Raw genomic sequence first — 17,047 nt, forward strand, 5'->3', positions numbered from 1 at the left:
AATCAAGGAGAAATTGTTTATCGCAATTTCTTTGTTCCTTTTTGAGATTTCCAGCCCAAAACATCTAAAAGAGCAGACACCTGTCATCCCCAGTTAGGCTTTTTTCTTCTTGGGTTCCAAAGCATTCCCGCTGTTATTAAGAAATGTTCATATTTTAAGCCTTATATTGTCTCTGTGGAGGCGTCATTATCAGGAGTTCCCAGCGTGCCCTATTACAGAGACTCCTATTAATTTTGTTCCTCCAAACACATAGGAATGGAGTATCATCAGTGGTGCGTGTCAGCATCTGTGCTGGAGCGCATCCCATGCAACCACATAGGGCCAGCAAGGACTCACTAGGCAACTTGGTCCTAGACATTGGCAGTGCCACCGTGCCTCGATACAGAGCAGCAGATGTTCTTCAGCAGCTGCAAGTTGAGACCTCTGCTTTTCATTATTTTGGTGTCAGATTAAAAAGGATCATTGGCAGTACTTGTGACCTTTGGATTTTCTTTCTCACATCCCACACCAGCGCTGTTGCTTCGCTGATGATCTTTTGGTTCTGAGATGGGGCAGCACATGGGGATAGTTTGATTTGATTTGTTTTCTGCTTTGGATTTGAGGCTGTCACCAGGTCGAGCATCATTCTTGGCATATAGAGAAGTGGAGGGTTTATCCCCTGTGTGTAGCATCCTGCTTCAAGGATGCTCTGGCATGAGAGACTGCAACGTTCCCCTCTCTTTTCTTAGTCTGTTAATGTTACAGCTGGACTGTGAATCTCCTTACAGACTTGGAGATTGAATCACAAGCCCTGCAGTGTCCGGTGAGAGGTTTCTGGAAGGATCTCGAACAGAATTGGGCTTCTCTATTGGAGTTGTGGTTTGGGCATGCACGATGTGAGGCTGGCAAGGTGGGGAGGGGGCTGATGCTACATAGGAACAGTAAGCTCTGGGAATTGCATTGGTCCCATCACAGACACCAGCAAATATCCGTGCTGATCTGCTTGAAATGGAGGAGCCGGGGAGGGCTGAAAGGAAAATGTGTTCAGTGGAGCTTCAGTACTGCTGTCTGCACAGAGGAATAGCTCTGGCTGTGGTTTCCCCACTGGGAGAAGGGTTGAGTATGTGGGTACTTGGCACTTGTCTCCCATGAGGGATGCAGAAGAGCCCCACCAGGAGCCTCTGGGGACACCCCAGTCCCAGAGCTGTCCTGGCAGCAGAGACAGGGCCGTTGTTCCCAGGGCTGAACTCGTTGGAGATCCACGCTACAGCAATCTTGAATGCTCTGAATTGCCACAGTGGTTTGCAGAGCAGCAAAAGCACCAATGTACCTAGGAAGCATCGGATGGGTCACACAAGGCTCCACAGCCTTTGATTTCCTGGGACTTTTGCTTCTTAAAGATATATCTTGGAGAAGGGTCTCTGGGTCTCAGAAGTACAGTGGTCAACAAACCCTGTGTGCAGGGAAGATAAGGTGCTTCCTCCAAGCACTTGGGAACTCCAGTGCATCAGATACATAACTTAGAGCCCACCACTCTTAATTAGGCTGGTAATCTCAGCGCTGGGCAGCTCTTTCTTTTGGCAGTGTAACTGTGGTTGTGGATGAAACAGAAAGCGGTGTGCAATGTACTTCTACCCAGTTGACCATTTGATGCCGCACCATAGATGTACAGTTATTTTCTTTTCGAATTACAAATTCATCACTTGTATAAGTGACGAGTTCAGCAAGCTAACTTCCAGTCTTGTCTCTGCTGCTGTAAACCCGGAGCAGCTGCAAAACTAGTTGGGGCCAAAGAGAGTAAGAAACTTTGCATTTTGAAATGACTCAGCTTCCTCATTCTGCTGAGGTTCAGCCTCAGCAGGAGTAAACTAGAAAAACGATCAAGATGGTATTTCTCAACAGCTTTATTACAAATAAAATGGCATCCTTTTTGGTTACTTCTGAGCTGTCTTTTAGCACCATTCCTTTATATAATTATTTGATACCTCAGCCACACGTCCAAGGATGAAGACTAAACCATCGCTGAGCTACCAAATGCTATGAAAACCTGGCAAGTGGAACAGCCAGACATACATCTAATACAGAGAGTGCGTGTTTGACAAAACCAGACAGGGAGAGGAAATTGAGAGTGATGCATGCCCCAAAACACACCAAATTGCTTTTTGCCTATATGGACAATTTCTGCTTCTTAAGATGTGACTAGATTAACCTTGCTATTATTGTCCGTCAGGGTGCTGAGTCAGTCGTGTTCCCATGGCTGTGAAAATGCCAGCTACAGGGAATGGGAAGGGCCTGGGTTTCTGCAGTGATGGAGATCCTCAGAGTAGCTGAATTAGATTGCTGGGGTGCAGCTGTGGTAATCTTTACCCACGGTTTCCAAACGCACCTATTTTCAGCATGAGGAATCTCCTCCATCTCTGTGATTTCAGCTACTACCTTAACGCTGACTTCCTGAGATTTCCCCCTCCATCCTGCCCTTCTCACAATCTCCTATCTCTGGTTCCCCTTCCCCGGCATTTCATCTCAACTGGTTTCCTGCTGGGTAAAATGCACATCCTCCTCTTTCTTCCCATTCCCTCCCTTCTCTCCGGCTGTTGGCAGTTTTCCAGTCCAGCAACCTTGACCTTATCTCCAATTCCTTCCATTTCCTCCCCTTCAGCTAACACTATCAGTGAACTCTGCCCGTTTTCCTCTCCTCCATCCTCCAAAGGACGGCCATGCATCCTGCTGGATATGTTGTCATTTCTTTCCTTGCTGACTACAGTCCCCTCTTTTCTGGCCTCTTTCATGTGTGCCTCCGTGCAGGAAGCTGATATGAGTTTGGCTGAAGCTTTTTTTTGTGAACCACACTGAAATCAGTGGGAGTAAGCACCTACCTCCCTTTATAAAACTCTGACTCTGTGTGTGTCAGGAAACAGCCTTTTCTAAGGGTGCGACTACACAAAAAGCACTAAGTGTAATTAATGATGAATATTAAGCCACGCTTAGCAGTGTGGGTATTTCTACTTGTTGCATCCTGCAGTTGTAAAGAGTGGGGATGTTGGTGAGATCCTTGCTTGCTCCCCCCACTTTCTTCACATGCGTGTTTGGCCTTTTGTAGTAAGTCTCCCGCGGTGGGGAGGTCTCTGTGGCTTGGGGCAGAGCGGACCTGTGACGTGGTCGTTTGGTGCACTCGCTGTCCCTGACGATTGCACTCAGCAATTTGGACATCTGTTTCAGTTGGCTGGGGGTTTTGGCTTCCGAGCTAAGGATCAAGGATGATGCCAGTTTTAGAAATGAAGTCATCTGTTACTGAAACCCTGATAGCAGGTTTTGGGTCTACCTCCCTTTTTGCAGCCCTCATCCTTGAACATTTTTCTTGAGTCAAATTCTCTACCTGTGTTTAGTTGGAGCTCAGTTGATTGCCCTTGCTGAAATTCAGCCACATGTCTGAGAAGGAAGGTGACCCTTTGAGTGTTTTTTTTGTGTGATGTGATATATCCAGTGCATCACCCTGCTTACAAGATTACTTTTATCGTGTCAGTATGGTGAGCAGTTAAGTATGATCAAGCTCTTTAGGAAACGTTACTCTCTAATCATTCTGGTTTCATTTGTATTCTGTAATAATTTTGAGAGTGATTACGATCATGGAAATGCTTTGTAGCTCATTAGTGACTTCAGTTCTGTGAGGAGAAGCTGCTGCTGCCTGTCATACAGGAGATCTCATGATCTACTCTAGTTTGGTTAGAAAACTGTATTTGAAGTGCTGTCAGCAGCAGGATTCAGCAGAATTCCTTTTACTTTGTCAGATTACTCTCAACTCGGAAGAAATACTGGATGTTAGATCTTTGCTTGCTATTTCCTGTGTTACTTCTAAAGAAGGCCATGGGGAAAGATCCATATCAAACATGGTTCATGGCCACAAACTCCTGAATATTCTGCTTTCAGTTATCATGATCTTGGTCATTTATGGAAAGAAGGCAGCTTTCATGCTTAAGCCAGAGGAATTATGTGTGTATTGGTGTCTTTGACCTCTGTGGGAGGCTGATTCTGGAAGGACTCTGTCGCATTTAGCAGCCTTGTGAGAAGTTTGTAACCCATTTTTCAGTCTTAAGTCACAGCTGTAGATTGGCTGGACCCAGTCCCTGGTGCTCCTTCCCCAGCCTCTGCCTTTTCTGCGTGACATTATGGATGGGATGGATGAGGACATGTCCCCAGCTCCAGCAGGGTGTAACCCTCTGCCTGCAGGTCCAGAATCATTCCCAGCCTGTGACTGTCTCTTGGTCTCTGTGCTTTGCCAGTCTGTTAAATATCCTTGGAGAATTATTGTAGAGTTATTAAGTAAAATTTTCCTTTTTCTGAGATGCCTGCCTCTCAGAAGGAAGTTTCTGTGTCACCAGCAACTCAGTTCATGGAGGCTGCTATTATGAGCAAATGACTGTTGGTCATGACGTGGGTTAAGCATAGATCAGTGGCCTAGACATGAAAGGCTCCATGCCTTTCATGCTATTTTTGCCTGTAGTCTAATGGATTGGCCCATCTTTTTCTTTAACGTATGCACATGAACACTTTTATTAGTAAGAAGGCCCCCACGACTTAAAACATTTGGAAGAATGAGAGGTGGTGAAGTGCCCCTCTGTTGGTCCTCCTTTCTGGCACAACTAGCTTGGTGGCCTGGGCTTAGAAGGCAAAGCGATGAGATGGAGCATAAAACATGCTGTGTTTTTTAACACGGAAAAGATGAGAATGGAGTGCCTCGTGTGTTGTACGTGAAAGCATTCCTGTGATGGTGCTACATGCCGCTCTGCCATCCTAATTTGCTTTCAGAGGCCCTCACTATAATCATTCTTTGTGTTTCCCAAAGAATGTGAAGACTAAATACGAGTTTGGTCAATGGTTTCATTGTTGATTTCTCCCACTGCTACAAAGCGATGCAAAAATATTAGGGACAGGCAGGGTGCATCTCACTGAATAAAGATACTGTGTCTCTCAATCCAAGTCGGATGCCTTTAAAAAAGGAAAGCCCTATGAAAAGTGCTTACAAGGCTGTTAGGACAGTAGAAATCTTTTGTAAAATGTAATTTCGGCATCTTTCCCAATGGGATCCTTCATGCAGGAGGACTGGCCAGCATTTTGGAAACAAACCCAGCCAACATTAGGTTTGGACATCTGCTTGTTTTAAGGTTGCCTTCACAATTTTCTCTGTAGCTGAAGATTGGTACTTGATGTCTATGTGAAAATGTTGCCAGAAAAGCAATGAAGTTATGCCAACGGTTTCTTCCGTGAACGCAGCTTCTTAGAAATGACTGCTTTATGCTGGAAAATTATCTTGTTTGCATTGCTCCCTTGGCTGGAAGGATGAGAACTGTTTGATCTTGTCCTTGTACAAAGTTATCCTAAGTGAGCAAAAAATGTTTCTTGAATCAATTCAGCTTTAAACCAGGGTGATCTCCTGCCTGAGTACATCCAGACAGAACGATTGTAGGCTTAAATGGCCTTAAATCAACTGACTTGTGAGGAAGGGGTGGTGGTGGTGTCTTTTGTCTTTGCAGGTGGCTGAAGGGGATTGAATTTGAGAGAAGCTAGTGCTCAAATTTTCGGGATATTTTCTTCCTACTTGCTTAAATCACCCAAAGGGAATTAAAGTGTGTCTTCTCTTATTTCAACAGGGACCAGCTCGCATGACATCTGATCTCGCATCTTCTCCTGCAGCAGGGTATGTTCCTGTTGGTCAGAAGCCAGAGGCTGTTGTGCATGCTATGAAGGTAAGGGTGCCGCAGACGGCCGTGTGGCACAGTGCAGTACGGTGCGATGTGGTGCAACAAACACCAATGGGGCAGAACGGGACATTTGCTCTTCTCGTGGAAACACAACACCTAGAAATAGGAAGTTAGTGCTCAGGCAGATTATTGGTGACCAGCACCTGTATTGTGATGAATAATCATTGCTTCAAATAGTTGAGGAGTTAAGCAAGATTGTGCATGACTGTTTTTTTTGGGGTGGGAAACCTCCAACAAAAGCTGCTGATGCTGAAGGTGTTGGTTACCCTTTCTACTCATCAGTCCTGCTTTATGGACTCTCTGGGGTGACAGCAGTGACCGAAATGCTGTTTTTAAAAAGAACACAAAAACTGCAGTTCCTATGTATGTTTTGTTATTGAAAATCCTGAAGCAGTCTTCAGAGGAGAAAGACTTTATATTATGTAAATACCCAGCAAACCATGGCATCATACCCATGTAGATATGCGCATCATCAGTGGGGATGAAAGTCAGGACCATCAGCAATGAAAACCATGGGACACTGCTAGCTGAGTTAAAGGAGAAAACTTGCACAGTGATTTCACAGCAGTTCTCAAGTCCTTGTGACCATCCAATTAGCAGGGAAAATGTAATACCCTGGTGTTACATGTTTAACTAGCTAAGCATGTTACTTCTGAGTAGCTAAGGGACAGGGAAGCACAAATCCGTTCCAAGGTGCCATAGAGATGGATGGAAGGCAGGGAGTGTAGTAATAGGGTAACAGTTCTAAACTGAAAGAGGGTAGATTTAAATTAGATATTAGGAAGAAATTCTTTACTGTGAGGGTGGTGAGACACTGGAACAGGTTGCCCAGGGAAGTTATGGATGCCCCATCCCTGGAGGTGTTCAAGACCAGGGTGAATGGGGCTTTGAGCAACCCGGTCTAGTGGGAGGTGTCCCTGCCCATGGCTGGGACTAGATGGTCTTTAAGGTCCCTTCCAACTCTAACCATTCTATTCTATGATTCTATGAAAGTCTCTAACTAAATTAGTCTCTGGTTGGAATATACTGATTTATGGATTTAGATTTGTCTAAATCCATAAAAAGCTGACAAAATTTGTACAGGGTTAAAAAGCGTTCATCAAATCAAAGGAGGATTCCTGGATGGCTACTCTGGACCTCAGATGCCCATGGTCATAGCTGGAAAAAAGGTCCAGCAGTGCCATCAGCACTAGTTAGACTGTCCTAGACCTGGAGACTGGTGTTTACAGAGCTCTTTGTACCTTTCCACATCTGTTAGATAAACAAATGGCGCAGATGTTGCTTGTAGCTTTGATCTACAAGTTTCCTAAATTTTCTAGTTTTTAGTGTTCTCAGCTTACTTTTTTGTGCCTGTCCAGGGTCTCTTGGCCCCAGGACAGATGTGGCAGGTGGTGGTGGTAATGGCAACAACCGTCAGGAGAAGCAGCAGTGCAGCTGGCAAGGGTTGCACTGGGCAGTTGCAAGATCCCGGGAGGATATTGAGTGTCACTATTTCTCACTTGGTTCATCTTCTGTGCATTTATGGTGTGTGAGGAATTATGAAAGGAAAGGCAAGTTTGGTTTGATTTGGATCAAATTTGAATTTAAATCATAAAAGACCCTTCAAGCTGAAAATCTTGATTTTTCAGCTTGCTTGAGGCATTATACACCCAGATTGTATACACTTACCTACGTATATTTGACCTGTGTTTTCCAGATGAGTTTCTTCTTTGCTTGTTGTGGGTGGTTCTGTGCTATCAGAAAGTTGTACTCCATCCTGTACTATGCTACGTTGTGGTTGTGGGTGACATTTCTGCTGAATATGTGTGCATATGGATCTGCTAAACCCATGCCTTGCAGAACGTTGCAGACTCATGTGATACCTTTTTTTTTCTGACGCTTTGTACTAATCCAGTTTTGCTTGCATTTAATCATCCAAGCCCTCACGCAGTCCAGACTACTGCTGTTGGCTTTTTCTTCCCAAACTGTGGGGTTTGTACCTTTCTGCTCCTGCTCCTCGTTGCATTTGGTCAGGGACAATATTAAGCAGAGTTGATAATATTTTTAAGTTACAAGATCAAATAGTTATAAATTGATTATGAACACATTCTGGGGAAAATCAGGTTCCTATTTGCTTTAGGGAATATGGGACTGAATTTCTTAGCAAGGGCAAGAAACATAAATGGTTTTAAGATGCAGTTTGACAAGCCTCTGGAAAGGATTGGAAAATTAATGAGGAAGATTCTTGGAAACTGGAAATTAAGTTTGAAATGTCTGGCGCAATGATGCATATAAAGGAGTTGAAAGGAAGTTGGATGACTGGTTGTTTGCACGTTATTATTATTATTATTAATGCTCCACTTCAGAGCTTTGTTGATGACTGGGAAGGGCTGGAAGAAGTTCTCCCCTACAATTTCATAATTTGGCCAGTGGGGTACGTTTGTCTGTCTTCAAAACCCTGGAAAGTGCCATGGTTGGGGTCAGGAAGCAGGTAGCGCAGCAGTCACGTCTCACGGGGCATACATGATCTCAGGTGATGTGTCCTGCTCACACACTTAGGGTTAAAAATATTCTCACATTTGAAGCGAGGAGGAAATTCTCTTATAGGTCTGTGTGGCAGAGAGAGATGAGAAGGTGTTTATTTTTCTGTCCTGTGGCGCATTTCCAAGGATCAGCTGGAAATTGAAAAGGCTGAGGAAACCGGTCATAGTCTCTCCTTCTCCCATTTTGTGGCACAGTGAAATTGTGGCTGTTGGTCTCCAGCCGCGGATCTTAAACTGGGTAGAAGATGACGTTTTTTGGCCACAGCACGCTGTAGCATATGGAGCAGGTCTTGTTTTCACCCTGCAGGACTGGGCAGCTTTTCCAGTGCCAGCCCTTGCATGTGGGAAACGGGATGCAGCCAGCAGCTTAGACCCTTACTGCCTGTAACAGCTCACGGGCCTCCCTTGAGGAGAAGAGAGTAGCCTACAGGCAAGACTGTATGCTTTGGCTACACCACATCAGATATTAGAAGAAGCCCGTCTTGGTTGTGTAAAGAAGTCATTATGGCTGTAGCAGGCTACCTCCTTACCACCAGGAAAGCCAAGGAAAGTTGGAAGTTGGCTTTCTTTGTCTCCCGGGCTATTTGAATGCAAGTCTGTCCAGAAGCAGTGTGGCTGCAAGGATACAGCTCTGTGCCCAAGCAAAGGTCACTCTGCATGGACCTGCAGGGCTTCTGGATTGCCCCCGTCTGTACCCATCTGTGTAATGTCCCCTAGGCTTTTTCCTTGGCTTTTTCTGGCAGCTGAACGCTAGCTATGTGGCTGAAGCATTGCCTGCCATTTAGTGTAAGTGAGTTCTTCCTTAAGCACATTTAGGGATTTTCTTTATTTTTGCTTCTGAAATAGTTTTTGTTTATTTGCGCCTACTAAATAAGGAGCAAGATGACAGGTTGGCACTCCTAACAGCTGTTTTTGCTAACGAGAATAAAAGGTACATATGCTACAGCTCAGCATCTCGCTGAACATCAAAGCACTTTTCTTAGGAATTGAGCAAACCTGCTAAAGACGTGGGGAGGTGAGGAGGAGATGGATGTAAAAGCTGATGTTTAGCCTATAACCCAGCTCCCCCTGCAGCACCAGCCCGGATCTCTCCCATGTGCCATCGAGTAGGTGATCAATCACTCCCGCTGATGTCGGGCAAGGCAGGATTTGGCCCTTCCAAAACTAGGGAAAAGTCCTAGCAGGGCATACAGACTTCCCTTGCCAAAGCAGGGTGCCATGTTGCCCGGTGCTTTTTCCAGTTGACTTGTAAATGGATAAAATCAGTGAGGCTTGTACATTTGAGAAGGCATCCCTTGATCTCAGAGTGCTTCCTGGTAGAGAAATGCTTGCCCCAACTTTCAATTCCTCTTCCTAAGCTTCACTGCAGTCATCCCGAATCTTTGGTGGGGTTTTTTTGTTTGTTTTTTAAATACGCATTGCATGGTCATGTGAGGCCAGTACGGCAAGTCAGCAGGGAGGTGGATGTGATGGACCGGGTGACTTTGAGGTGATACTGCCTTGGTCACAGGCGTCAGTGCAGTCACGAAGGAGAACTAAATATACCCGAGGTGTTCCTCACAGTTTACATATCAGCAGGGAGAAAGCCAGACAAGTTGGTGTGCTCATCGAGAGGAAGGTGCAGGTTGTCTTCAGGAGATGGCATCCCCAAGCAGAAGAGCAGCGTTACCCGGTCCAGCCCCATTCCCCTGCACGGGGAATTGCCCCGTGCCCGAGCAGAGCAGCTGCCCCCACCGGCTGGTGTTTTACCCAGGGAGATCACATAGTGCTGGTGTGTCCACAAAGGGCCAAATGCTCCCAGCGCAGCTCGATGAAGAGCAAAAAGGAGGGGACAGCATGAGCTGCTTCCAGCCTGGGGTACACTTGTCTGTTTTCTGTAGGTTCCTGGGTTGGGATGTGGCAGGAATCACAGAAGGATATACCCCAGTTTCTTCTATCCAGGCTGAATCCGCAGTCCTTGAACTTCAGCTGAGCCATAGACAATTTCTGTGAAGGCACGTCCATAGTCCCCAGTGGTGTAATCAGAGGAACATTAACCTGGTCCTTCTAAACAGCTGAGGCGGCGCCTGGCAGGATCTGAGAATGGCTGGGGCTGGGTCAGCACTAAGAGGCCTTCCCGGCTTTCTGCAGGAGGGGATTTCGCTATTCAGAGTGTGTTTTTTTCCAGGATGGGCTCTTGTGTTTTACCTCTCCAAATCCCTTTTTCCCATTCCAAGGGGCTAACGCATCTTTACCAAGTGCCTACCCAGACGTGGGGTCGCCTGGGGAGCAGGATGTTTCCGGGGTAAATGAGTCCTATGTCATTCAGAAATGAAATACGACCATAACTTCCACCTGATCAGCTTTCAGCTCCAGCTCTGCCTGGTTTACACCATTAAAAGACATTTCCACTGAAAGACATGGGCTGCACCACCCTTCCACACCTCCTGGACTAGGGAATGCGGTTTTAGTTTAAGCGCAAGTCATAGAAAACCAATTTATTTTTGTCTGCTGAGACTTCTGTGCCTACAAGATTGATGGCTGGTGGAAGGAGAGGCCGGAGCTGCTGTGATCTTTAACTGATCTAAAGCATGGTTGTCCTTGACACTTGCCCTGTGGACTGAGCTGGTGCTTAGCCTGGCGCTCCGCATCGGGATGCGATCCTGCCGGCTGCTGCCTTTGCAGCTGAGCGTTGGAGGCACGCTGGCTCCAGACAAGTGAGTTCGATGTGCAAGTCCAGCTGGATCAATAATTAATTCCCTCCTCTTTAGCAAAAAATAGATGCCGTCTTTGTCAGCATGTACATGCTTTTTGCATCCCTCTTGCCCTTCCTCTCCTCTTAGCGAGGATGTGGATAATTCTTATTTGTGCAAAGCTTGGTCCCAGCTATGTTGGTTAAACTAGCTGGTGCGTTTTAGAAGTAGGTTAAGGGCCCTAGGAGAATGACCTATTTTTGCTCATAACACAGTTGGAGTACAGCAGGATTGCTGTGCCGAGGCAGACCGGGGGATAATCCACCCCGGTATCCCGTTTCGTGGAGCAGCTGGTGCTGTGTGCTTCAGCAAAGGGTGAAACCCATCCTTGCCCTGCATCTAGCGCTGTACTTCCCTAGGAGGTGGGGGAATATTTGTGCACACAGATGCACCTGCTGTACAGCTGTATGTGGGTGTGGGTGTATCGTGGTGAATCAGACAACGCGCTGTTTGATGGCGCTGGGTGATTCCAGGAGCTTTGGCCCTGCACACTGAGCTGAGCACATTGGTCATCAGTGGCAAAGCCCTGGGCACGGAATGTAGGTCAGCAGAGATGCAGCAGTAAGATCCCAAGGCCGTCCTGCACTGGGATATGCCCGACTTGTGCACCATGCCTGTGCAGAGGAGCCATCTGAATGAATGTGGATGCGTGGGAGGGGGTTTGCATTGGGGGACCCCAACATAAGAAGGACATGGACCTGTCGGAGCAAGTCCAGAGGAGGGCCACATAGATGATCAGAGGGCTGGAGCACCTCTCCTATGAAGACAGGCTGAGAGAGTTGGGATTGTTCAGCCTGGAGAAGAGAAGGCTCCAGGGAGACCTTATAGCCCCTTCCAGTACCTAAAGGGGGCTACAGGAGAGATGGGGAGGGACTCTTTATCAGGGAGTGGAGTGATATGACAAGGGATAATGGTTTTAAACAGAAAGAGGGTAGAAAGGAGCAGAGAAGCTCCCCTCCTGTGATAGAGGGGAATGGAGTCAATGGGGGATTGCCTTGGGGGAGCTGCCTAGAAGGTGAGGCCACCAGCAGCCTTCCTGGAAGAGATGTGTTTGTGGGTGCAGGCAACTCGCTGCCAGTTATCACAGGGTCCCCAGGGACTGTGGTGGCAGCCACACTCTGCAGGTGGTGGGTCAGAGGCATGCCATCATCAGGGAATCACAGAATCATAGAATTGTCTAGGTTGGAAGGGACCTTTAAGATCATCATCTAGTCCAACCATCAACCTAACTCTGACAAAACCAAAAAAGAACATCTCTAAACCAGAAAGGAGAGGATGGAGGTACCCAACTTGGTGTCATGCTCATCTTTGCAGTGCTCTAACTCTCAAGGCTTTGTGAATCCTGTCAATTTAAATACCGGTTAATGAGGTTGCTAGGGACATTTAATTATTTGAGGAGCTTAATGCTTTTGTAATATTGTTTTTTGTAGGTCCTTGAGGTCCATGAAAATTTGGACAGGCAAATGCAGGACAACTATGAAGAAGACCTGAGTGAAAAGGAGAAGGCTATTGTTCGTGAAATGTGCAATGTAATAACTCCTCTCAGCAACTCAAGGGGTTTATTTCTTGGTCTTTTGTTAGAAGTACGGAGGAGCAGGGGTCTGTCGCGTACGAGCCCTGTTTGATGCCAGATCCACAGGCCCAAGGGAAGAGCGGATGCTCTGCTGACCACCCCTTTGGGTGTCAGGGACCCGAGTGCCTCGCTGTCTGCACGGAGCAGCCTTTGCTTAGCAGATACTTCCCACTCTGCTGCCTTCAAGGACGCGGGGTTTCTAGTCCAGCTGACCAAGAGCTGCGCAAAGGGCTCTCCCTGGCTTGGAGAGTCCTGTTAGCAGTTGACTCCAACTGCGTCCTTAGGGACTCGGTTTGGGCTGAGCAGCAACTGGTTGCTATCTTTAAAGCTGTACAGCTTGAATGGGTTTGAGCCTAAACCATAAGATAACATCAGAGGGAGAATATTCAAGTCTGAAGCCGTTGAACAGCATCGTGGTGTGTGGAGTGCTTTTAGCACCGCCAACATGTTGGGCAACCACACTGTTAACTGAGCTTGCCACGTCCTGTGCGGCGAGCGTTCGTCCCAAACCTCTGCTCTGGGGTGTGTGCTGCTGTGGCACGGCCTCCAGCTTCAAAGCACCTTGGCCATGCCGTGGCCTTGAACAAAGAGTTCTGCTAGAACATGGCTCAAGCTGCACATCACCCGCAATTGGGGATGTGCTGTTTGGCAGTACCAGCAGTGCCCACAGCAGAAAGGAGGATGCTTATGGAGCCTTCTCATTTAGAAGTCCACATTGGAGGTCAGCCCAAGTGGCATCGTTTAGTGGCTCACAGCAGCAGAGAGGAACCTAACCCTCCATTTAAACTCTGAAAACCACCTCAACTCTAAAAAGAGGGTATGAAGAAAGCAAGTGCATCTTCACGGCTAAATGTTGCAACCATCCTTGGCAAGGGCTGAGGCTTTGGTTGCTGGATCCCTATAAGCAAAGCCAAGACCAGAGTAAACAAGGGCCTGCTTTGAGGATATTTTGTCTGCTTAATGCCCACATTCCCTTGTAGCCGTTCAGGGGGAAAGGTAAAAAAATGCTGTAACTTCATCCTCTCAAATGGACTCATTACTGTTTGTGTATCATCAGCTGTTTTTTCTTTAAATACACACTTTATGTAGACTCAAGGCTGCTAGGAAGTGCTTTGCAGTTTCTCATTTTTCAAAAAATAGCCTCCTTTACCCCAGTGGCCCTAGAGTGATAAAATGTATGTTTTTAGAAAGTCATATATATATACAATTTTAATCATTATCTTTTTCATTATCTTTTCTGTTCATGGTAGCATCATTTCTGTAAGCATGGCAGGGTTGACCTACCATTGAACTTAACTTCTGAACCTAGTGTATTTGTTTTATACTATTACCCCAGGCAGAAATGGTTCTAATTTCAAGAGAGACTAATTAGATAAATGCATCAATGTTTTTTGCCTTGGAAACTGGTGCACAGATGCCATCCAGTGGCTCTGCTGAGAATTACAGCCCAGCTCTAGGAAACTGCTTTTTTTTTGACATTCAGGCTGCAATTGTGAAAAATACTGCAACTCATTGGAGGCTTTGGGGGGGTGTGTGTGTGTTAATTCCTGTCTTTCTCTCCCTCACCCCTTTATTTTTTGTTACAGGTTGTCTGGCGAAAGCTGGGTGATGCTGCGAGCTCCAAACCCTCCATCAGGCAACACCTTTCGGGAAACCAGTTCAAGGGTCCCTTGTAGGAACAGCATCCTGGAGGCTGGAAGTGATCGATTCTGTGAAGGCTGAAGAGGCAGAGCTCAGTGTTTCTGGCTGCCTGTTCTTTGGGAGTTGGGGTTGAGTTTTTTTCAGGGTTTCCTTTTTTCTTTTCTTTTCTTTTTTTTTTTTTTTTTTTTTTTTTTGGTAACAATAGTGTAAATATGGCAGCTAAAGGCCTGATTTCCAGGCTGTGGTGCTCTGGAACTACTGTTCACTGGGTAACCATCCGATAATGCCAGACTTGCATCATTTGTATTGTAGTTCAAACCTGCTTTGTTGTAATGGTCTGTTTGTAGAATTAACAAACTCGAGAGAATTTTTAAGAGGAACAAGAAGAACCCTTAACCTGCGGAGAAGTCACAGTTTGTATCGCTCCGGTCCACCCGCTTGTCAATGATTCATGGCTGGGTTGGTGGCTCCAGGCAGCACCTTCCAAGGAAAGAGGAATTGGAATTCGTTGGCTTCCTGCCTGCCAAGCTCCTGAGCTGCTAACGTTTTTCTTTGGAGGTCCTTGTTTTGAAAGAATGACGTGCAGCTGTGTTCACGCGGTGCTGCGTATGCTACTGAGTGGCACTGGCACCAGCCCTCTGTACGTTGTACGGCGGTCCTCGTCACACAGAAAGGCTTGAGACTCCGTATCGGCTGCTGCTGAACTATTTCTCACGAACAAATTGACACAGGATTTCTGCAGTCGTAATGTGAATGAACTGAAGTCATTTAGCCACACACCAGTATTCCCGACAAATACGGCAACACTTTTCCTACAAAACAATTCAGCAGAAACTGCCGTCCTAACAGTGCTTATGGCTTTCACAGGATCTTTGAGAGCAGCTCATCTTTCACATAAGGAAGATTTGGGTAGTTGGTTTTTTTAATATTCTTGCTGGATCCCTCACCTATACTGGTTCCTGGGTGAGGGAAACCAAACAACAACCTTGTAGAGCTGAATAAAAACTCCATAAACATGGGCTGTCGGGTGAGACTACTTCCTGCCATTCAAGCTTTATTTTTGTTAATGAACCAAAACAAGTGGGTTTTTCCTTCTTCGAATGGTTGTATATAAAACGATGGGACTTATATTTTGCTATTGTGGAGTAGCTGCTTGTATAGTTGTAAGAATTTGACCCCCTTCTTTTCCAAGTTGTCACAGCAGCTGTCTCTGTATTTTATTAGGTGTTCTTTCTCAATAGTCCAAGGAAGCGGGGCTTGGTTATGAAAATAATTGGTGTAAAATAATTTTAAAGACAGGCATGTGGAAAGATCAAAGCCTCCTCTTCAAAAGTTGCATCGATTTTAGTGATTAGGTCAAAGATTTAATGACCTCAAACACCATCACTTTCTTTTTATTCTCCGTAAGAATCAGTCACAGCCACAGACAGCTGAATTAGCTGGACGGGTTCTTCCTCTTCAATTAATTTGTTCTACCGGTTGATTTCTTGACTTGTGGTATCGTATTAGCACGGAGCACCGATACAATACCAAGGAGCCCATGCTGCAAGCCATGAAAGGTCATTTGTCCCGTGGTATACAATACTCCAGCTGCCTGGGTAAAGAATTTGGAGCATCAGAGCCGAGATCTGTAACCAGTAAAAAAAAAAACAGAGAAGGAATACAACCAAAATGCATACTAACCAGTAAGAGCAAGCACCACTTCATTATTCTTTGCAGAAATAAACATCTAATGGTCAAGTAGGTTATTTAAAAAAACAAAAACAAAAACAAAAACAAAACAAGACCCACGGCCAAAACAGAGACATATTCTCACTCACACACTCGCCAGCAGTTTGTTTCTTACTACTCCTCAGTCAGAGAACCCTGAGCTGGGTAACTAATAGTATTTACACCCAGTGTATCAGGAAAAATCCATCCTAGAGTCTGACTGTCTCCTTTAAAATATGGCATCTTTAAAGGATTTCAGATTTCCTCCTCTTTGCTTTTTGTTCCGACCTCCAGTTTCTAGTCACAGTTGATTACTTGTCTTCCTCCTGTACAATTTATACCTTGAGATCTTCCTGCCACAAAAGGTGACGTAAAGCAGAGGCATCATTCTTCCTTAGCATCTAATGTGGAACAGAGGGTTACTTGAATCTATCTGCTTGAAAGCCCATTTTAATTTTGGTGGCATCGAATCGCTGGATTAAGCAGAGATTTTAAGCATATTGGAAACAAGGTTAATTTACGTCAGTGAATTTTAACTAAAGCCATGCAAATGTTGCCAGCACTTGTAGAGAGTTAATTGTGTTGATGACGTGCTTGCTATTTTAGGAGTATATTAGACCAGCAGGTCGTCTCAACAAGAGAAGAGCTATATACTAATCGGATTACTAGCCTCACCAGCTATATAATTCTTGTTCGAATATTCCCTGCTATCAGATCTCTCTCAGCATCTACTCAATGACTTCAAGCAAAGCTTGTTTTGTTCCACCTGCAGGTCTCACCTAGTGGTGCAGCTGAAGTCCATTAGCGCTGCAGATCCCAAAGAGCCAGTTGACAGGGCAGCCAGTAGTTCAGCTGAATGGTCTCGATACTCTTAGGGTATACCCTATTTCTTTAAGATTCTATTTGGTGGCACAGATCTTCAGTGCAAGATGCGCATCGTTGATTTTGCAGAAGGTGTCAGTGCTGTACATTGGGGTGTTATTTTGGGGGGGGGAGGCTAGGCTTGCTGCTCTTCATACTTGGCTCCATTTGAGCTAGAAAGCGTCTTCCTGGGGTAAAATGACACTCAATGACTTCACAGGATGACTTGGGTGCAGAATTTTCAGTTGTCTAAAAAGATGTTTTATATGC

At 45.7% G+C, this 17,047-nt stretch overlaps 1 protein-coding gene across 1 annotated transcript in view; it reads left to right on the forward strand.

Annotated features, from left to right (window-relative positions):
• Nucleotides 1-14,241, forward strand: part of CCDC85C (coiled-coil domain containing 85C) — a 109,079-nt gene extending 94,838 nt beyond the window's left edge. Inside the window, exons 5-7 of the mRNA XM_074149605.1 lie at nucleotides 5,628-5,723; nucleotides 12,423-12,521; nucleotides 14,152-14,241. Of these exons, the coding sequence (XP_074005706.1) occupies nucleotides 5,628-5,723; nucleotides 12,423-12,521; nucleotides 14,152-14,241 (285 nt within the window). The remainder of the gene's footprint in view (nucleotides 1-5,627; nucleotides 5,724-12,422; nucleotides 12,522-14,151) is intronic.
• The last annotated feature ends 2,806 nt before the right edge of the window (nucleotides 14,242-17,047 follow it).

This window comes from Numenius arquata, chromosome 6, assembly GCF_964106895.1.
Source record: "Numenius arquata chromosome 6, bNumArq3.hap1.1, whole genome shotgun sequence".
In the NCBI taxonomy this organism is placed as follows: domain Eukaryota; kingdom Metazoa; phylum Chordata; class Aves; order Charadriiformes; family Scolopacidae; genus Numenius; species Numenius arquata.